The sequence below is a fragment of the Pagrus pagrus genome (assembly GCF_965226575.1).
Source record: "Pagrus pagrus genome assembly, chromosome: 5".
Classification (NCBI taxonomy): domain Eukaryota; kingdom Metazoa; phylum Chordata; class Actinopteri; order Spariformes; family Sparidae; genus Pagrus; species Pagrus pagrus.
Genome location: NC_140189.1, coordinates 7923011 through 7945233, shown reverse-complemented (window position 1 = coordinate 7945233; position 22223 = coordinate 7923011). Strand labels below are relative to the sequence as shown.

Here is a 22223-nt window from a genome sequence, read left to right as displayed (position 1 = left end):
CTGTACACTTTGTGTAGCATATAAAGTAAGGCATCATCCACACCGACTCCTTTCTTATACGCAAACTGTAATGGATCCTGGTATGCAGAAACCTGCTTACTAAAATGCCCAAGGACCACTCTTTCAAAACATGAGAGGTCAGTGCTATTGGTCTAAAATCCTGTATGTCATGAGCATTTGCTTTTTTAGGCACTGGCACAATACATGAAGTTTTCCAAATCACAGGGATCTTAGACTGAGTGAGGGAAAGAGAGAAAATAAACTGTAGGACATCACAGAGTTGTTCTGCACATATTTTCAGGGCTCGTGGCGAGACCCCGTCTGGGCCCGGAGCCTTATTTATCCTGAGCCTCTTCAGCGCAGAGCAGACCTCATCAGATGTAATAGCAATAGGGGGGCTAAGATGACTATCAAATCCCCTTTGAGAGATAGTGGCGCACACTGCATTCCGTTCGGCAGAGAAGTCAGTATTGTCAAACCTAGTAAAAAAGCAGTTTGCCTCATCAGCACACAACCCTCCAACCAGTAACTTAGCAGAGGTAGGGCCATAACCTGTAATTAATTTCATGCCCTTCCATAAACCTTTTGAGTCTCCCTGCTGGAGTTTGCTCTCCACTCTGTCCTTTTACTTCCTCTTCCCCTGCCTGATGGCCCGTTTTAGGTTTTTCTGTGCTAGTTTGAGCTCATTCTTGTCGCCCTTAAGAAAGGCTCTTTTCTTATGACCATCAGCCCACATTGGCGGTGGGCTGATCGTGTTGTCCTCTCTCTCGTCCACATGAGTACCAGTTAGGATTAAATGTTGTTCAGACATTAATGTTCCCCTCAGGATGAACTGTAATAACTCTGCTGATCCTCTGACTTTTCATCTAGCACCACCATCAGCTCAATGTGTTAATGTGTTCAATACTTTAGTTTATGACCAAACACCTGCAGAACCTATGACATCACATCAGCCTCAGCTGGACTCTGTTTACTGATGTGTAGTTAATGAGGAGATTTGTTAATTTATTTGGAGATGGTGTGTTCTTATATCTGACTCATCAGTCTCCTCAGATGATCTGCCATGTGTGTTGTTGTGTGTATCTGCAGGCTGTCAGGCTGTCTGATCACAGAGGAAGGCTGTGCTTCTCTGGCCTCAGCTCTGAGCTCCAACCCCTCCCATCTGAGAGAGCTGGACCTGAGCTACAATCATCCAGGAGACTCGGGAGTGAAGCTGCTGTCGGCTGGACTGATGGATCCGGACTGGAGACTGGACACTCTCAGGTATGAAGAGTCCTGCTGCAGCCACAGACAGTCAGTGTGATGGAAGAGGAAGAGTCTGATGAGTATGAGTGTGATATGAACAGTGACACATGTGAGAAGCCTTTTTCCTTTTATCAGAACATGAACAGTGGTTCAACATGAAGAATCGCAAGAATCTCGCAAAACTTTTGCAAATCCCGCAAAACTTTTGCAAATCCCGCAAAACTTTTGCGAGATCCCACAAAAATGTTATAATTTAGGTCAATGTATTTCCGGGTCAGGGAAACCGAAAACAAACCAAACAAATACAGAAATGGAGCGCGCACACCCATGGGAGAGGTTTATAAAGTTTTATTTTGAGATTGGCCTCAAATATAAAAACATTAAATCATTGCTTCGCAGTAGACACGGTTTTCTCATGAGTGAGAGACATCTGAAGAGGCTACTTAACGCAAGGGGACTCTTTCGTCGCAAAGTGTACTCTGACCTTGTATTAGTCACTATCCCAGGCTCTGTGTTGTTACGTCAATTTATTGAATGTATTTTATGCCCACCTTGTCTCTTTGCATACGTATAATGTCCTCTTTTGAGACCTCTCTTGACCGCAGGAAATGCTCCAAATCCTCCTCCATGACTCATACTTTTTGCTGATTCCCTAATGGCCGAGCGACAGCAAGCGACCAGCAAAGTGTTGCAGCTTCCAAAAATGTTTGCGAGATCTCGCAAAAAGGACATCTTTTTTTTTTTTTTTACCCATCAATTTTTTCCCCCCATGTCCCTTACGGGGCTCCATAGGAAACCCACCTGTCCCAAACAGAACATGAAAAATTTGACAAGTTTGGTCTTAAAAAATTCATATTACAGTTCATGTAAACAAGGACGTAAAAGAGGAGTTATGATACTAATTCCAAATACAACTACATTTGTTAGTGAAAGGAAATTAAGGATGAAGAGGGAAGATATGTACTAGTCAAGGGAAAACTAGAGACTGAACCTGTCACATTGATAAATGTATATGCACCTCCAGAAGGCAATAAGCACTTCTTCAAATCCAGCATATTGTTTGGGATGCCCTAAAAGTGGTTGTCCGGGGAAAATTAATAGCTAAAACCACTTTAATAAAAAGACTTAGAAGAGAAGCATACCAGAACCACTCTATAAGATTGAGAGAATTAGCAACAATATCATAAGACAAACGACCCAAAAATATATAAACAAATTAAGGATACTAAAATGAAGATAAATGAGATGTTGGATGAATATGGAAAGAAGAACATATTTTTGAAGCAAAATTATTATAAAACTGGTCCCAGAGCAACAAAACTCAGAGCAAAACAAATATGAAAACAGCAAGCAATAAATAGCATACATAAAATTAAGGATCCAAACACCAACGAGACAATACATGAACCAGAAGATATAGAAAGAGTATTCCAGAGGTTCTTTGAAAAACTATATACACAACCAAGTGCTGCAAATTAAGAAGAAATGAGAACCTTCTTAAATCAACTAGATCTTCCGTCGATTGGCACTAACCAAGATGAAAGACTAACAGCAGACATTACAAGGGAAGACATTATCCAAGCAATAAATTCACTGAAGAACAATAAATCACCAGGGAGCGATGGCTATCCTGCAGAATGGTACAAGATTTTTAAGGAGGAGCTGTTACCAGCCCTCATGACCTCTTTTAACTGGACCCTCAAAGAAAACAAAATAGCATTGTTGGTTAGCATTGACGCTGAAAAGGCATTCGATTGTGTTAATTGGAATTTTCTCTATCAGATATTAGAACGATTCAGATTCAATAATAAATCAATAGTTTATTAAAACACTATCAAAAACCTTCTGCTAGAATTAAAATGACTGGAGATTTGACTGAGAAAATATATCTACAGAGATCGACCAGACAGGGATGCTGTTTGTCACCGACCTTGTTTGTGATTTTCATTGAGCCCTAAGCTCAAGCAGTACGAGAAAATGAAGAACTTAAAGGGGTACAGAGCTCTTCAGCTACCCAAAGAGAGAGAGAGGTGGTATGAGCCTCCCAAAATTAAGGGAATAATATTGTGCTGCTCAACTGAGACCTGTGTACTGTTGGTGTAACAGACATAATTCATAGAAAGAGAAGTAAAACAAATTCCAACTCAAAATATGATCGGAGACAATAAACTATACAAGGAACTCCATTAATATGGATCCAATAACAGTGCACACATTAGACCTGTGGTTTAAAGTATCAAAAATATCTATGATACAGAAAGATGTGAATATATTAAAATAGGGAGCATACGAAAGAAATTTCATGCCTGCGAAGTATGATCAAGGATTTAAGCAATGGTTAAAAAAGCAATAACAGCTTGGTGTGTTTTGGTGAAGGAAGGGAGGCTGGAGAGTTTTGAAAACCTGAGAAGAAAGTATGAATCGGGAGCTCATGAATTCTATAGATATCTTCAACTAAAGGAATATTACAAAGAGGAAATCCAGCAGATTCTTCCAAAGAGATGAATGGTGTCATCCAAATCATAATGAAAGCAAACCAAGAAAGTAACATAAGAATAATTTCAGCATTATATCAAGGATGAGCACTAACGACAATCATTCAACTGAATATATCAAAGGTGAAATGGGAAAAAGAATTCAATGTAGAAACTTAGGAAGAAAGTTGGCATGATATGTGGAAGACTCACCATTCATCCACCAATTCATGAATCTGGAGGGAATTCTCATGGAAGAATCTGATCTGGTTCTTTATTACAGTGAAAATTAAAAGCAAGCAGCTTCACATCAGAAGTGTTGGAGAGAATGTGGGTCTTACCATGTCGATCATTCTCAAGTTTTTTGGAGATGTAAAAAAATAACTGTATTTTGGGAAATGGTATGTCAGGTCACCAAAAGTAGTTTGGTGCTCTACTTATGTAAATTTTCGAAGGAAAATGTTATGGCACATGATGTATATCTGATTAAAATACTGCTAGTAGCAAGCAAAAAAGCAATCACCAGGCAAGGAGGTAAGGAAGCACCGCCAATGGAGATCCAATGGCTGGCAGCTGTCGAGGAGATCTTTTTGATGGAGAAATTCACACATAAACTGAGACTCCAAGAAGCACAACTTGACAGAAAAATGGACGCTTTACAAGACTCAAAACAAGGACATCGGACTGGAATGATAATTAATAGACAAACACATATTTGACAGTGCTTAATACAAGACACTTCCCAAGCAGTGAATGTTTCTGCTGGTTCTGTTTGTTGGTTGTTACTATGTGACAATATGCAATAAAGATTAAAGTGAATAAAAGAGAACTGCCCCTCATATGAGTTCTGTTCTGACCCTGACACCTCCCCACAGCTCAGGTGAAGAGGCTCCGCCCTCCTGATATGTTCTGAACCAAACACTGATGTGTGTGTGTGTGTGTGTGTGTGTGTGTGTGTTTCTGTGTGTCGATGCTGCTCTGACCACCTCCTCCTCCTCACCCTCCTCCTCGTCCTTTCAGGGTGGAGCCTGCTGGAGTCCCATGGTTGTCACCAGGTCTGAGGAAGTGTGAGTGTGTTTTTACTTTGATTCATGAAAACAAAGCAGCTTCACACTCATTCACATCTGTGTTGTCATCATCGGACTGTGACATCACTCAGACTAATAACTGCAGCTGTGTTGTGTCTTTTTCTCTCCCATCAGATTCCTGTGAGCTCACAGTCGACACAAACACAGTCAACAGAAACATCAGACTGTCTGACGACAACAGGAAGATGAGACGTGTGTTAAATGATCAGTCATATCCTGATCATCCAGAGAGGTTTGACTTTCCTCAGCTGCTGTGTAGAACTGGTCTGACTGGTCGCTGTTACTGGGAGGTCGAGTGGAGAGGAGAGGTTTCTATATCAGTGAGTTACAGAGGAATCAGCAGGAGAGGAGACAGAGAGGACTGTGAGTTTGGAGCGAATGATCAGTCGTGGACTCTGAGCTGCTCTGATGGTGGTTACTATGTCTGGCACAATAACAGATCAACATCCATCATCTCCCGCTCCATCATCTCCTCCTCCTCCTTCTCTGCCATCTTCTCTGGCCTCCGATCTGTCTCTGACAGAGTAGCAGTGTATGTGGACTGTCCTGCTGGCACTCTGTCCTTCTACAGAGTCTCCTCTGACACACTGATCCACCTCCACACCTTCAACACAACCTTCACTGAACCTCTTTATCCTGGGTTTGGGTTCGGGTTCAGGCCCTGGTCTGGTTCCTCAGTGTCTCTGTGTCGGCTGTAGAACAGAGAGTCTCCTCCTAAACAGACTCAACTGTTGACAGTTACAGGAACCTTCAGGCTACTGTAATCAGTTCATTAGATAATTGTTACTCAGTCATTAATGTGAAAACATGATTTTCCTGTTGTAGTTGTTGAGGTGGAGCTCATTTTGAACTGTTTTGTACAGGACTGACACTGATGATTCATTCAGACCTGCTCTGATGACACTGAGCTCCACAGTCTGGTTAAACTCCACTGGAGTCGCTGTGGATGATGCTCGGAGCCAACAAGTGCAACAAGTCTTCTGCATGTACGAGTGGAAACACGAGCCATCTTTACAAACACCTAGTGAGAGTTCATCACACACATCCAGGAGCAGAAATGCACAGACTGCTGAGCTCGTAGTTCATCTCGTTTCCTCATCCACCTCAGCTGTGCTACAGAGTCAACTACAGGGCTACATACATGGTTCATGAAGAAAAGGAAGCATTAGTCCGCTGATTGTTTACATCTAAACATGGTGCAGTTTCAGAGCTCACACTGTCCTCTGGATGGAAGATATTTTGGCTCATAATTCAAATGAAAAGTCCAAAAAGAAAATTAAAAAGATAATTTTACTGCCCTACTAGGAAGAATTAGGCCTGAATTAAACTTTAAAACTGAAAACTTAAAGGGAAATTTAAAATGTAAATGATGATGTGAAAATGTAAAGTGAGGACATGAGAAAAGGGAAAATTGATTTATTGATTGATTGATTGATTGAATGAATCCTTTATTTATTCAGGGAAGGTCAATTGGGAGCAAGCTCTCTTTTCCAATGACGCCCTGATTACAAAACACATGAATAAACATACACAATATGATCATAATTCACAGTTACATTTAGACTGCAGATCATTGAACAATAGGCATTTTAAACTATCTAGAGAAATAAGACGATCTAGCTCAAGAACTCGCTGCAAGTCACTCCACTTCTGAGGGGCATAGACCTGAAAAGCAGTCTTCCCCAATTCGGTCCTTACATTGGGAAGGTTTAAAATCAAGGTCTCTTGTGAACGAGCGTGCAAGTTACAGGTTCTGAATGACATTAGACTGGTAAGATAGACAGGTAAAATTGCAGCAAGGCCTTGTAGATAAAAATCATGCAGTGCTGTTCCCTCCTTACAAATAAAAATCCAACTTTGTCATAAAGAACACAGTGATGAATTCTAAACCCATCACCTGTAATAAAACGGAGTGCAGAATGAAACCAATGTGGCAAAACGAAAAACAAGTCAATATTTCGTTTTTCTGTATGCACCAAACATTGAAAACTGGTGTTTGTTTTCCTATTTTCAGCCCAAAACAGAAAACATAATAAACAAGGAAACCAAAACGAAATAATAAATCTAATTTACATTTTCTGTTATTGTTATACTACAGTATTTCCCATGGTACATTTCTGCTGTGTGGCCACGCTTTGCGCATGCACAATGTATAGTGGCTTGGTATCCATGGTGAGCAACAACACACCAGTCTGAGTGCCAAAAGTCCCATGGTCCAGTCCATTGACTGTGTACAATCTATGGTCCAGTCCCAGTAGACCACTGGACTCCCACGTTCTAATGGCCTCACTCGAGCCATACATGTCTCTAATTAATGACATGTTTATGAATGGAGTGACATATCATGAGATCTCAGAAAAGTTGCGAGAAATGGGTGTCCAGCGGGGAAACTCTGAAATCACACAGACGCCGCATTATCCCCATTCACACTGCTGTTTGTCATTATTTCGTGCGTACAGAAAAACAGAAAAACGAAATATTGACTCGTTTTTTTGTTTTTCGTTTGCCACATTAAATGGAATAATTGAATGATCAGATGATACACGGACTGGCTTCAATGTTGAGAGAGCAGCATGCATGTAAATCACATCCCCATAATCTAGAGCAGGTAAAAAAGTGGACTGAACAAGTTGTTTTCTACAATTTAAAGTAAAACAAGCTCTGTTACGATAAAAGAATGAAAATTTACTCTATAGTTTTTTAGTTAGTTCGGAGATATGAATTTTAAAAGACAGCTTATCATCTATCCAGATGCCCAGATATTTTGTAGTTGGAAACCCTTTCAATAGGAGTCCAATTCAATATAGATATTCTACTGTCTATAAGCACGAAAGTGACAATCTTGTGAATAATATGTATTTTGTCTTTTTGGGATTAAAGGTCTCATATTATGAAAAACACGTTTCCTCTGGTCTCTACATATATAAACTGGTCCTCCCTGAGCCTACCAACTCCCAGAATGAGGAAAGCAAACCAGTCCTGCATGGTCTCTGCAGCCCACCCACTGGTAAAACGGGGCTCCTACAGGCTGTTCAGATTCAGCTCCTGTCGTTACGTAACGACAGAGTGATTTGCATAGGCCGTGCTCCGCTGCGCGAAAACCCCCTCTCCCTGGTGGAGATATCCGAGAGGGGGTGTTCATCCCCGAGGTGAAGTTCGGTGTGTCCAGCGGTAAGATAGCAGCGGCTACGGTTATTTGTAAGTTTGTGTGTGCTAACCACTTCACATCAGACTGCTTCAGTAACGAGGGTCAGTCCCAACCATACGGGACCCAGCAACTGCACCCGTGCCACAGGTAAGTGTCGCCGCGTTTTGATAGTATTTACAGTTGCCTACAAGTATGGTGAAGTCAGCTTGAAATTGGCTAACTAGTTAGCTCTGCTTCGGTCTGTTATGCAATGGCGGCGTTTGGAGCGAGTTTAAAGCAACACTAGGTAGCTTTTCGACCTTAAAATAATGTTTCTAAACTCAGTTAAGTGGTAAACGGTTAATAGGATGAATGGTGATGTCTCTGCAGCCTGAGGGGGGTCGCACCGGCAGAAACCGCACTGTATTACTTCTCAGAGCGGGCCGGAATCTATCTGACGTAAAGGCATCTAGTGCAACCTGCTGTACGGCATACGTCACATGTTTATTCGTCAGTGGATTTAGCCAGCAGCTACTTGGATTTTTCGTAAACCAACGCCATGGCCGAGCCAGCTAAAAAAGCCAAGAAGGTATTGTCTGAGGAGGCGAAGAAAAGAAAAAGAGAAAGTGATAGAACACGAGCCCAGACACAGATAAATATTTGGAAGTAACTTAGTCGGTGCAATCACTATGACCAACTCGGTATGAGAATAATTCTAGCATGCTAATGTGCTGTGCAGCCTATATGCTAACAAACTACCAACTGCTATCTCTGAATCTAGCTTGTTGTTGGCACTCGAGGACAACTTTGTGATTCGCCGGCTCCGTCAACCCATTCGTGTATTCATTTTCTCCAGGGATGCTCGTACAGCGACAGTATTTACGACACTGGTAACTAGGGATGCAACATGTTATGACCCCAGGGGTCATAATTTGTATGTTCTGTTCTGTTTGTATTTGTCTGTGATGTTGTCTCCCTCCCTGTCAAGAAGAGGTGCTGTGTTTCTATTTGTGTCCCAGAACGTCCTTACAGGTGGAGGCTGCGGATTGGGGAAAGCTGGAAGGTTGCTGATTGGTCGGATCCAGACACTGGGACAATTTAAAAGTGGAGCCTGGAGCAGACCTCGTTGCCTTGCTCTCTCTCTCTCGATTGCATCTTTGGCCTGATCATTTTGACTCCCATTGTGACAGAAACATTCGATATTCGTGTTTTCGCAGAGATTTCATATCTCATTTGTACATATTGTAAATAGATTTGATAACACTATTATTCAGTCCAGGTTTTTAGTAGGGGTGAGTAGCCTTTTTTTCTTTGTGCACTTTTTCTCCTGTTTATCGTTAGGGAGTGAGGTAAGAAAACCTGTCTTTTTGTTGACTTTTGTTTTTGGTTAGGAAAGTGAGTTTGAAAACCCAGATCGTTTTGTTTGTTGTTTTAGGTAATGCTCACCCTGAAGTTGATTTTTCGTTTGGGTAAATAAATTCCCTTATTTTTGGACTGCATCCTTAGTTTTTTGGTGTGTTATTCTTGGGAGTGGGAGAAAGAGAGGGAAGCTATATGTTATGTTCTGGTAGACCCTAGGCCGGGGCATAACATAATTGGGGGCTCGTCCGGGATATTGTTCCCTCGTGTTTTTTTGGATAAATTCAGTTTGTTTCTTTGTTCGTTTCTTTCGCATATTTCAGGCGGACACTGTTTCATTTAGTGGCACAATGGAATTTGATTTAGATGGTTTTGTTAGACAGCCTACGCTGGAGCAAATTATTAAGTGCAGAAAGGTGGATTTGATGCTCATTTCAAATGTGTATAATGTGCAAGTGCCTCCCAGCGTTAAAAAGGAGGAGCTGAGGCGGCTCGTGGTGGAGACGTTGTCGGAGAGGCAATTGTTTCCTGTTCTGTCTGCGGTAGAATCTGCGGGGAAAGGTGGCGTGGAGTTTCGAGAGCCTGTTCCACCTGTCACGCCTGTTCGCTCAGATCCTCCCCTTACGTCGGGTTTGTCAGCGGAAGAGCTGACACTCCGTATTAGGGAGATGGAGATGAGGAATAGGGAGATGGAGATGAGGAATAGGCAGCTGGAGGTGGAGGCTATGCACCTGAGGGTGAAAGCATTAGAGCTGGAACGCCAGCCTAATGTCGCTCCCTGACAGGGGGACGGGGAGAAAAAAGGAAAAAACAATCAATTCAAAACAACATTTCATGGAGAATAGTACGGCATGGAATGTAGGATTAAGAAGCAATGCGTATTAAGCATACATTATGCTACAGTAAAGTTATTACCGTTCTTTTTTTCTCACACGATTTTCCCACAGATAAGCACCAACTACAGCAATCTCTAGTCTAAAACAATATAGGAAACCTTTCATTATTTGTTATCCTTATTTTTTCAAGTACAAAGTTAAAATGCCTTTGTTAATATATTTATATGAGTGAAATAATAGTTGTTTTTTTTCCATTACTACAAGGAACTTAAAAACAGTCATTGTCAAGACGTGTTTATTTCTCTTCCAATCAAATATACTTTTTCTTGATTAGATAAAATTTGTAGCACCATCAGAAACACCTACAATCCCTCTTTTTAAAGTCTTAAAAAAGGAAACAAGCATAAAACAAAAACACCACTCTCTCCAACAGAGTTTAGACATGAGCCGGCTCATTGCACTGGTGCCTCCGTTCAGAGAGTCCGAGGTGGACTCCTACTTTAGGGCATTTGAGCGCATCGCAGCCACATTAAACTGGCCTAAGGATGTCTGGACTTTGTTGCTCCAGTGTAAGCTGGTAGGGAAAGCTCAGGAGGTGTGTGCCGCCCTCACTGTTGAACAGAGCTTAGACTATGACATTGTTAAAGCTAGTGTACTACGTGCCTATGAATTAGTCCCCGAAGCATATAGACAAAAGTTTAGGAACTGTGTGAAAAGTGCTGGCCAGACATATATGGAGTTTGCGCGCGACAAAGGCGTGCTTTTTGATAAGTGGTGTCATGCCAACAAGACCAAAGATTTTGCGCAGCTGAGAGAGGGGAACAGCCTGACATTCCGAAACACCTCCATTCCGAAACCCCTCCATCCCAACACACCCCACTCCGACACACCGCTGTTCCGAATCCGACTTTCAACTTCCAATTACTTCCAAATATGGTTAGGGTTAGGGGTTAGGGTCAGGGGTACCACAATAGCCTTTTCGGAATAGCGGGGTCTTTAGAAAAAATGAGAAACCACGCCATTACGATGAATGGAAGTCTATTTTCGGAACAGCAGGGTTTCGGAAAGGCGGGGTATAACCCTGAGAGAGCTTGTGCTTCTGGAGGAGTTTAAAAAGTGCCTGCCAGAGCGCATCGTTGTGTACCTAAATGAGCAAAAAGTTGTGTCTCTCTCTCAAGCTGCTGTTTTCGCGGATGAGTTTGCTCTAACTCACAAGAGCGCGTTTCTGGCACCTGTCCGAGAAACGCTGAGGTCTGCGGTGACTAATAAACCTCGGTCTTCTAAAAACTCCCGGCGTAACTTCTCTACCGCGGGTGAAAATCGTGAGTGTTATTATTGTCATGAAACTGGCCACCTCATTTCAGTCTGTCCTGTGTTAAAATCAAAAGAACAATCCAAGAGTAAAAATCCCTCTGCTGTGGGTCTGATCAACTCAGAGCCTACTATAAGCCAGCAGGGAAATCTGACAGAGGTTGATGATTCTTTTAAGCCATTTACAACACAAGGGTTTGTCTCTCTGACTGGAAATGAGGCGTCCAGGGTTCCGATCACTATTCTGAGGGATACTGGTGCAACACATTCTGTGGCCCGTCGTGGTATGTTGCCTTTTTCGGATAAGTCATACTGTGGTTCTGATTTGCTGCTGTGGGGAATTAAACTGAGCATGATCCGTGCGCCACGTCACAGCGTTTGTCTTTCCTCCAACTTAGTGTCCGGTACAGTACAAGTAGCGGTGCGTGATCAGCTGCCGATGGCCGGAGTTGATCTCATTTTGGGGAATGATTTGGCTGGGAACAAAGTTTTTCCGTCTGCTCCGGAGGTAATTGAAAATCCCACCTGTGCTGACCTGTGTGTTACCTCCGCTGCCCCTGACGCGCCGTCAGTTTTTTCGGCGTGCGTCGTAACCCGTGCCCAAGCTCGTAAGCTTGGTGAAATAGTCGATCTGTCTGACTCGTTTTTGAACTCATCTGAGGTATCCGTCAGCCCCTCCTCCGAAACAGAAAAACGAACCTCTTTCTGTTGAGGTGGAAACAGAAGACAAAGAGTTGTGTTTGGCAGTAAATAAAGAGCAGTTAATTAAAGCGCAGCAGTCTGACAGCACGCTGGCTGCCTGTCTATCTGCTGCCCAAGGGCAGAAAAACAAAAAACTGCCTATGACTTACCTTTTTGATGAAGGTGTGTTGGTGCGTAAATGGTCCCCGATGTCCGGTTTGGAGTGTGATGTGGTTACGCAGGTTGTTGTGCCAAAAGAGTTCTGTCTCCAAGTGCTGAGTCTAGCCCACGATCACACCTTGTCCGGTCATCTTGGCGTTAAAAAGACATATCACCATGTGCTCCAGTATTTCTTTTGGGCAGGGTTAAAGTCTGATGTTGCCCGGTTTTGTCGTTCTTGCCATATCTGCCAGACTACCGGCAAACCAAACCAGGGTATTCGTCTGGCTCCATTACGCCCAATTCCAGCGATCGGTGAGCCCTTTGAGTATGTCATCACTGACTGTGTTGGTCCCTTGCCAAAAACAAAGACCGGATATCAGTACATGCTGACCATGATGTGCGCAGCCACACGTTTTCCTGAGGCCGTCCCGTTGCGCTCGCTCCGAGTTAAAGTGGTGGTGAAAGCTCTGGTCAAGTTTTTTTCCACCTTTGGTTTGCCAAAACACATTCAAACTGATCAGGGATCTAACTTCATGTTGAGGGTTTTTGCACAGGTGATGTCGGAGCTGTCCATTAAGCACCAGGTGTCCAGCGCGTATCATCCACAGAGCCAGGGCGCACTGGAGAGATTCCACCAAACATTAGTTTGACAAGTCCATGCTTCGTAAATACTGTGCCGAGTCTAACAGGGAGTGGGATGAGGGTCTGCCACTGCTCCTGTTCGCCATTCAGGAAACCATGCAGGAATCTCTTGGTTTCAGTCCAGCTGATTTAGTTTTCGGGCACACTGTGCGTGGTCCGCTGCGTCTCCTGCGAGAGAGGTGGCTTGCAGACCGGCCCGGTCCCGCGCACAATGTCCTCGACTTTGTGAGTTCATTCAGGGAGAGGTTACACACTGCATGTGAGCTGGCGCGGAGTTCCCTCTCTGCTGCCCAGTCTAAAATGAAGAAACAGTACGATAATAACACACTCATTCGCAACTTTCACCCAGGTGACCGTGTGTTAGTTTTGCTACCTGTTGCTGGGTCTTGTCTTCAGGCCAAGTTCTGTGGTCCTTATGAGGTGGAGCGGAAATTGAGCGACACAGACTATGTGGTCAAGACGCCAGATAGGAAAAAAAGGTCCTGAGTGTGTCATGTCAACATGCTGAAACAATATGTTGACCGCAGATGCGCTGATGCGTCGTCCGTGCCGCCTGAGCCATGTGCATCACCTGTCGTCTCTGTGGTGTCACCACCTTACAGTCCGAAAGAGGACGGGCTGCGTGAGCGGTCTATTTCAGTTCCTTCTGCCCGTTTGGAGAACTCAAAAATCCTGGAAAATTTGGAGGGACATTTGTCATATTTGTGCGATTCGGCTAAAAGTGACATTTGCCGCCTCATTCGTGATCATGCTGCACTGTTCGGTGATAACCCCACACAGACCACAGTCCTCATGCACGACATAGATGTGGGGGATCACAAGCCAATTAAGCAGCATGCATACTGCGTTAATCCAGTGAAGCGGGCGGTAATGCAGACAGAGGTCACATACCTCTTAGAAAATGGTTTCGCTGTGCCGAGCTCCAGCCCGTGGAGCGCACCTTCGCTCCTGGTGCCAAAGTCTGACCAAACTCCTCGGTTTTGTAATGATTACCGCAAGCTGAACGCTATTACCAAGCCCGACTCATTTCCTCTGCCCCGCATGGATGACTGTGTAGATAGAGTAGGATCCGCCCAGTACGTCACGAAACTGGACCTACTGAAGGGTTACTGGCAGGTGCCTCTTTCACCTCGGGCATCTGAAATTTCCGCCTTTGTCACTCCAGATCACTTTCTCCAGTACACCGTCATGCCTTTTGGGTTGAGAAACGCTCCTGCCACCTTCCAAAGGCTGATGAATACTGTCCTGTCAGGTGTGAAAAACTGTGAGGTGTACCTGGATGATATAGTAGCATATTCTTCCACCTGGTCTGACCATTTAGCCACACTGCAGGAAATATTCAGCCGCTTAAAGGGTGCCTCTCTGACGTTGAATCTGGCAAAATGTGAATTTGGTAAAGCTGTGGTAACATATTTGGGAAAGCAGGTAGGACAGGGACAAGTGCGCCCCCTGTCAGCTAAAGTTTGCGCCGGTTTCTGGGGATGTGTGGGTATTATCGTTCTGTAGGAACTTTGCTAGTGTCGTTGCGCCACTGACCAGCTTAGTGAGTCCTTCCCGCCAGGTCTTGTGGACAGTTGAATGTCAGAACTCATTTGACTCTGCCAAAGCCCTCCTTTGCAGTGCACCAGTACTAGCTGCACCTGATTTTGTGCATCCCTTTAAGGTGGAGGTAGATGCGAGCACTCATGGTGCAGGTGCTGTGCTGCTGCAGGAGGATGGTAATGGTATTGAGCAATCCAGTTTCTTTTCAAAAAAGTTCAACAAACACCAGGTTAACTACAGCACCATTGAAAAAGAATGTCTGGCCTTGCTGTTAGCTCTACAACAGTTTGAAGTATATGTAGGTTCGAGCTCTTTCCCAGTTGTGGTGTATACCGACCACAATCCTCTGGTGTTCCTATCCTGCATGCGCAACAACAATCAGCGTCTCATGCGCTGGTCACTGTTGCTGCAGGATTTCAATGTGGAAGTAAAACACATTAAAGGTAGCAACAATGTTGTGGCTGATGCTCTGTCACATGCAGGATTTTAGGTCAAATATATCTTAAGGGGAAGACATGTTTGATCTTAGGTGGGGGGCTGTTATGTTTCTGTTTGTATGTTCTGTTCTGTTTGTATTTGTCTGTGATGTTGTCTCCCTCCCTGTCAAGAGGAGGTGCTGTGTTTCTATTTGTGTCCCAGAACGTCCTTACAGGTGGAGGCTGCGGATTGGGGAAAGCTGGAAGGCTGCTGATTGGTCGGATCCAGACACTGGGACAATTTAAAAGTGGAGCCTGGAGCAGACCTCGTTGCCTCGCTCTCTCTCTCTCTCGATTGCATCTTTGGCCTGATCATTTTGACTCCCATTGTGACAGAAACATTCGATGTTCATGTTTTCGCAGAGATTTCATATCTCATTTGTACATATTGTAAATAGATTTGATAACACTATTATTCAGTCCAGGTTTTTTGTAGGGGTGAGTAGCCTTTTTTTCTTTGTGCACTTTTTCTCCTGTTTATTGTTAGGGAGTGAGGTAAGAAAACCTGTCTTTTTGTTGACTTTTGTTTTTGGTTAGGAAAGTGAGTTTGAAAACCCAGATCGTTTTGTTTGTTGTTTTAGGTAATGCTCACCCTGAAGTTGATTTTTCGTTTGGGTAAATAAATTCCCTTATTTTTGGACCGCATTCTTAGTTTTTTGATGTGTTATCCTTGGGAGTGGGAGAAAGAGAGGGAAGCTATATGTTATGTTCTGGTAGACCCTAGGCCGGGGCATAACAAACAATATTCGGTATTTTACCGAACCGTTCAATACACAACAGCAAACAACGGTATTTTGGTACGTTTCGGCCCGTCACAAAACTTTATCAAAACTTTGTGCAGCCGCACATGCTGTGTAGAGTTCTCAACGGGCCTGAAAATTACAACCCGACCCGACCCGGCCTGTGGCTTTTAAAGCCCGGACCCGATGTAACCCGACACATCAACATGAATTATCTGCCCGAACCCGGCCCGCGGCCCGACGCCGCCGATCACCCCCCCACACCTTTTTTTTCTTCTCATACACGTATTATCATGACCAGCAGACGGGAATTCAAATCAACCTTTAATGTTCACGCCTTTTAACAATACAAACATGATGCACGTTGCACACAGCTGCCAGACTTTCTTTACGGTGAACAGCAGCGATGATTAATAAATGTTTTGTTTTTTTGTTTTTTTCACTGAGCGGAAAAAATTAAGCCCGAGGTCCGACCCGACCCGAGTCACTTGCTTATATTTTCGACCCGAACCCGGTCCGAACCCGCAGGTCCCGTCGGGTTTGTCGGGCCGACCCGACCCGTTGAGAACTCTAATGCTGTGTGATCCCCTCAGGAGCAGAGGCATGAGAGCAGCACATTGTTCAGGCTCAGTGCCATGCACTGCTCATGCCGCCTTCAGAGCCAATCAGAACGTCCCTGAACTTCCTAGGAGCCAATCAGCGCTCCGCATGCAAATGTTGAACTCTGAGGAGCACTGATTGGCTCCTGGGAAACTCAGGGACGTTCTGATTGGCTCTGAAGCCGGCATGAGCAGAGCATGGCACTGAGCCCGAACAGTGCAGAAACAATGGTGAGTGAAATAGACTCCGAAAAAAGAAAGTTTGACGAGGCACCGTCTTCGTATAGGTCTGCGGTGTGGGATCATTTTGGATTCAGCATTGACTACGACGAGAATGGGAAAAGGACTGAACAAACAAACCACAGTGTGCAAGCATTGCTTTGCAAGCATCGGATATTCAGCAGGTAACGACCAATATGTCCTCTCACTTACGTCGCCATCACCCGTCTCTTTCACTTGGAGCAGCACGGAGCAGGTCAGTGTCAGCTTCGACGGCTAATAGAGCGCAACCGACAATTACTGCAGCCTTCCAACAGCTGTTTGCGACAAACTCCGAAAAACACAAAACGATAACGAAAGCAGTGGGCGTCTTCATAGCGAAAGACATGCACACCGGATTTCGTCAAATAATGAAAACAGTTGAACCTCGTTATCTTGTACCCTCCCACACCCATTTTAGTAGTAAAGTGATCCCAGAACTTTATGAAGTATGCCAGGGGGATATTGAAATTGAACTGAGACAAGCACCCTACCTTGCTCTCTCCACCGATAGCTGGACCTCCCGAGCAACAGTAAGCTACCTGACAGTGACTGTACACTACATACTTGATTCGGAAATGAGGGGCTTTGTGCTGCAGAATCATCCACTGTATGAGAGCCACACAAGTGAACACCTGGCTGAAGAACTAGTGCATGCAGTTACTGAATGGAAGCTAGAAAGAGCAAATATCCCCATTCCTGTAACCACAGACAATGCACAAAACATTGTGAATGCCATCCATAATGCAGATGCCTTTGGACCATTGGCTGTTTTGCACACAGCCACTGCTCACAAAGTTCTGGCTGACAAACAGCTGATGTTAAACATACCACAACACAGATTGATCCATGATGTCACAACCCGCTGGAATACAGTACATGACATGCTTGAACGGTATGTGGAGCAACAACCAGCCATTTACTCTGCCATACTTGACAAAGCTGTGAAAAAGTCTGTGAGAGACATATCCATGCTGACTGACAGTGAGCTGAAGCTGGCAGAGGAACTCATTCAGCTGCTTAACCCTCTCAAGAAAATGACAACTCTGATGAGCAGTGAATCAACTCCCACTTCATCCATGATTCTCCCGCTCAAAACAATGACACTAAAATCCATGGCACCAGATCCTCAGGACAGTCCAACCATCCGGGAGGCCAAGTTAGCAGTCACCCGGGATTTGGAGAAGAGATACACTGATCCAGATCTTCTAGACTACCTGCACAGGGCCACAGTCCTTGACCCAAGGTTCAAGTCTTTACCCATCCTTGATGAAGCCATCTGTGTGTGAAGTGAAATAAGTGAAAGTGAAATTATGGAGCATCAGGTATTTGATTTTTTATATATATATATATATATATTGTTCTTATCTTGCTTTCTTGCTTTCATAATGTGAATTAAAATGACATAACCGATTTGATTTTTTTTTTTTTTTTTTTTTTTTTTTTCAGTTTCAAGCAGTGCAAGAAGGCCCAAGCAACGAGCAAGACCAGGCATCATCAGACTGCCATGTCAGAGTTATTTGGGGATCTTTTCAAAGCAGAGCAGCAGACCAAAGCATTTCCCCAAAAGATTGAGGAGGAGGTTTCCTCATACAAAGCAGCTGGTGGCCTTCATGTGGATGCTTTCCGTTGGTGGAAAGAACATCAGGTCACATTCCCCCACATTTCAAAGACTGCACAACGGTACCTCTGTGTCCCTGGCACCTCTGTAGCAAGCGAAAGAGTCTTCTCCACTGCAGGTGACATTGTGAGTGCCAGCCGTTCTCGCCTTGATCCAGAGCATGTTGATATGCTCATCTTTTTGCAGAAGAACCTCAACATAAAGAAATAGATCTTTAACTGACTTGATGTTGCACTTTGTGTAATGTTTACATTTTATATGTTACCTATTTATAACTCAGGGATAGCAGTTCCCTTTAAGTGTGCAGGTTGTGTTAAGCCCTCTTGTTCAATTATTTTGGATGCTGCACTTTACATTATTGTTAACATTTTATATTTTTCATAACGGGTCAAGGCAAGTACTGTCTTTCAGGTTGTAATAAGCCCTCTTGTTCAAATTATTTTGGATGCTGCACTTTAAATTGTTGTTTACATTTTGTATTATTCATAACAAGAGGCCTAGGCAAGTACTGCCTTCAAGTGTGCAGGTTGTAATAAGGTTTGTTCAAGTATTTTGAAAGGATGCTGCACTTTGTCACGTTCACATTTAATTGTATTTGTAGTTGTAGTGTTAAGTATAGTACTAAACTTTATATTTCATTTGTGTGGTTTTATGTTTGCTGTTTAATTTGATCTGAAAGTCCACTGTTTTTTAATAAAGTTTGTGGTTTGATTATATCTGTGCTTTTAATTATTTTTACAATGCAATATTGCCTTTGCTAGTCTGAATAGTTTTGTATTAAGATATCGAAACCGTACCGTTACCGTGGCCCAAAAACCGTGATGCACACTGAACCGTGGGAAAACTGTACCGTTGCATCCCTACTGGTAACATAATTTTGCTTCTTAACCAGCTGGTGGTAGTAATGAGTCCAAACTACCTAGTGTTGCATTAATGCTAATAATATTACGAGGGAGCTTGGTTGTCACAGTAAAATGTCTGGAATCATGTGCAGACTGGAGACAGAGACTATGCGAACAGTGACCAAGAGTTTGGAGACTGTGTTGGAGACAAACACAGCTTTCGCTAGCTGTTTTTAGAATTACCTGTTGCAGGTCAGTGGGGGATGGGAGCCAGGTGCTTGTGTTGGGGAGTGGGGAGTCTCTCATGTAATGGTGGACAACACAAATTCCTGAGTGTTGGCATATTAAGCTTATACAACCAGTTGAACGACAGCATCTCGGCGAGCCATAGCAATACATCCACCGTAAACATTAGCGCATGCTACCGCTAGCGTAAGCGGCATCCTCTCCCTGAGAGGGGCGTGTAGCAGGCAAGGCAGGCGTTGACAGTAGGAGCTCATAAGCATTTAAAGGTGCAGGCACAGAAACAGCCTGCTCTGAGTAGAGCTCAGTAGAGCTCACTTGAGCGACTTTTAGACAGCTGAAATTCAGGACCACGGATGGGTTTGGGGCAATACATTTCGAATACAGTGTTGTTAGACCTCTGACAGCTGTGTGAAATTGATGAAAAACAGTATAATATGGGACCTTTGCGTAGTAATTTGAGATCAGTCAGAGCTTGCTCTATAATATGAAAGTCAGACTAGGTTTTCAAGAGCTAGATCAAGAGAGGGGGCGACTGAATAGATGATAGTGTCATCGGCATACTGATGAATTGTACTATTTGCTGTGCCAATACTAAAATCATTAATATAAAGAGTAAATAAAATAGGGCCTAAGATGGATCCTTGAGGAACCCCTTTTAAAATACTTAAAAAATTAGATTGATAACCATCGGCTAGCATGGCTTGAAATCTATCTGATAAATAGTTTTTGAACCAATTAAGGGATTTCCTGTCAAAACCAATGTTTTCAAGGTGCTGTAATGAGTGAACTTCTGTGTCAAATGCCTCAGATAGGTCAACAAAAAGAGCAGCACAGACCAGTTTATTATCTAAAGTATGGACAATATCGTTGACAACTTTAGTTGTTGCTGTCAAAGTGTTGTGTGCAGATCTGTAGCCAGACTGATGAAGATTTAAAATATTAAAAGTAGATAAAAACATTTTCAATTGACTAATAACAAGCCGCTCTAATATTTTAGCCAAACAAGGTAGCTTAGAGATTGGGCGATAATTATTTAAGTCGTCCACAGGGACCACCTTTGTGCAGTGGAGAAACAAAAGCAGTTTTCCACACAGTTGGAATACTTCCAGTTATGAAAGTTAAATAAAATACGTGACTAGAAAAGGGCCTAAACGAGAAACTACAGGGCCTAGAGCTAACTGAGATGGTAGGATCATCACACACTGAGTCAATAGCTGTTAAACCAGATTTCTCAAAGAGATTGCCTGCGGCAACAAAGTGCTTGTTAAAGGCATCACACTGTTGTTGTTTGTCAGAAATTTTGGAAGAGTCACTTATTACTTGGTTTCATAATATTGAAGTGTGACAATTTGATAAGGTCTTAAGTCTTACAAAATTTTGCAGGATTTCCACTACAATCGGATAGGGATGAGAGATAAAAAGATGCTTTGGCCTTACAAATCATGGCAAGATACTGATTGCGCAGTCGGTGAAAATCCTGCCAATCAGATCTCAAGCCAGAGGCACATGCTTTGCTCCAGGCAGTATCTCTGACCCTTAGCATCTTCGAGATATCTGAGGTGAACCAGGAATTGCTTCTATTTTTTACTCTAAGTTTCTTAAAAGGGGCATGCTTGTCTGCGACAGAATTAAAGGCTCTAATCAATTGATCTAGAGCAATATGAGGGTCAGGGATAGAAGCAGAGCACGACATGTCACTGAGATATAAATTATGCAAGAAGGCTTGATCTACAAAATGTTTAAAATTTCTTTTAACAATTATTCGAGCTTGAGATTTCAGTAGTCTAGTGTCCCTAATGCATGGGACAGTGGTCACTGAAATCAAGAGGAAGAACACCACTAGCTTTAAGCTTATGATGCCTATTAATTAAAATAAGGTCTAAAAGAGAACCACGCTCAGGATTATTTATGTTAGGCCTTGTTGGGGCAGTGATTTACTGTGTTAAATTTAAATTGTTACATAGATTTTTCACAGCATTTGACACGTCTGTTGAAAAGTTTACATTCAGATCGCCTAATAACAGAATTTCTGACTTTTCATGGGCAGATCAGATTTGAATCAGCTGATGGCTGTCATAGTAAAGAGTGAAATCACAAAGAAAAAAGCGTTCAGCTCCTCATTTTGAACACGAACTGTATCCATCACTACATTTCTGTGGAATCCATGAAATGCTCTTGTTAGCATTTATTTTTTTATGAAACATATCTGTAAATGTCAAACTGAATCTTTAGTGATGATCTTTTCTTTGTACAAACTGTTTCAAACTGATGCTCATGTTCATTATAAACTTCTTCCACTGCCTGTCCTGGACACAGCTCACAGCCCCACCAGACGCCTTAGCTCCTCCCACATATAGGTACATATGTGTGTTTGTGAAGCAGCTGTTTGATTATAAAGTACTATATAAAGTAAATAAAGATGAATGATGAGCTGTCCACATACTTTTGTCCACATAGTGTTGGACTAAATCCCAGAGCACAGACTGAGACAGACCTGCTCTCTTTACATTTACTGAATGTGTTTAAATGTTAATGAAGCTGCAGCTGGTTGAATTCTTGTGTGTGAACTCTAATAAAACTCCAGCACATGATAACTGATAGAACAACACTCACCACTGTACTTTGATCTACACCTGTTGTATTAGACTGAAGTCAGAGTGAAGCCAGTGACTCAGAGCAGCCTGCAGGGGGCAGCGTCTCTGCTCTGCTCCAATCAAACCCACATGATTACCAGGTAAGTTCCCCCAACAGGTGGAGCTGGAATGTGGCCGTCCAATCAGAGCAGCTACGCGGGAGGAAAACACGGAGGCCTACGGGAAAACGTTTGTCCCTGTGGCCTTCAAACATGTTTATCAGAGGATGTAAGGACGGACACCTTCTGCAGTCATGCCTGATTCACTACCTGCTCCTGCTGTTCTCCTTTAATGTGTTTAAATGTGTCCTGTGTGACTGATGTGAAGACTTTCTTTACCTG

At 43.2% G+C, this 22223-nt stretch overlaps 1 protein-coding gene across 1 annotated transcript in view; it reads left to right on the top strand.

Annotated features, from left to right (window-relative positions):
* The window catches only part of LOC311256832 (protein NLRC3-like), a 34921-nt gene extending 27250 nt beyond the window's left edge, over nucleotides 1-7671 (top strand). The window contains exons 9-11 of the mRNA XM_084352198.1: nucleotides 1090-1263; nucleotides 4740-4786; nucleotides 4922-7671. Of these exons, the coding sequence (XP_084208324.1) occupies nucleotides 1090-1263; nucleotides 4740-4786; nucleotides 4922-5505 (805 nt within the window). The 3' untranslated portion in view covers nucleotides 5506-7671. The remainder of the gene's footprint in view (nucleotides 1-1089; nucleotides 1264-4739; nucleotides 4787-4921) is intronic.
* The last annotated feature ends 14552 nt before the right edge of the window (nucleotides 7672-22223 follow it).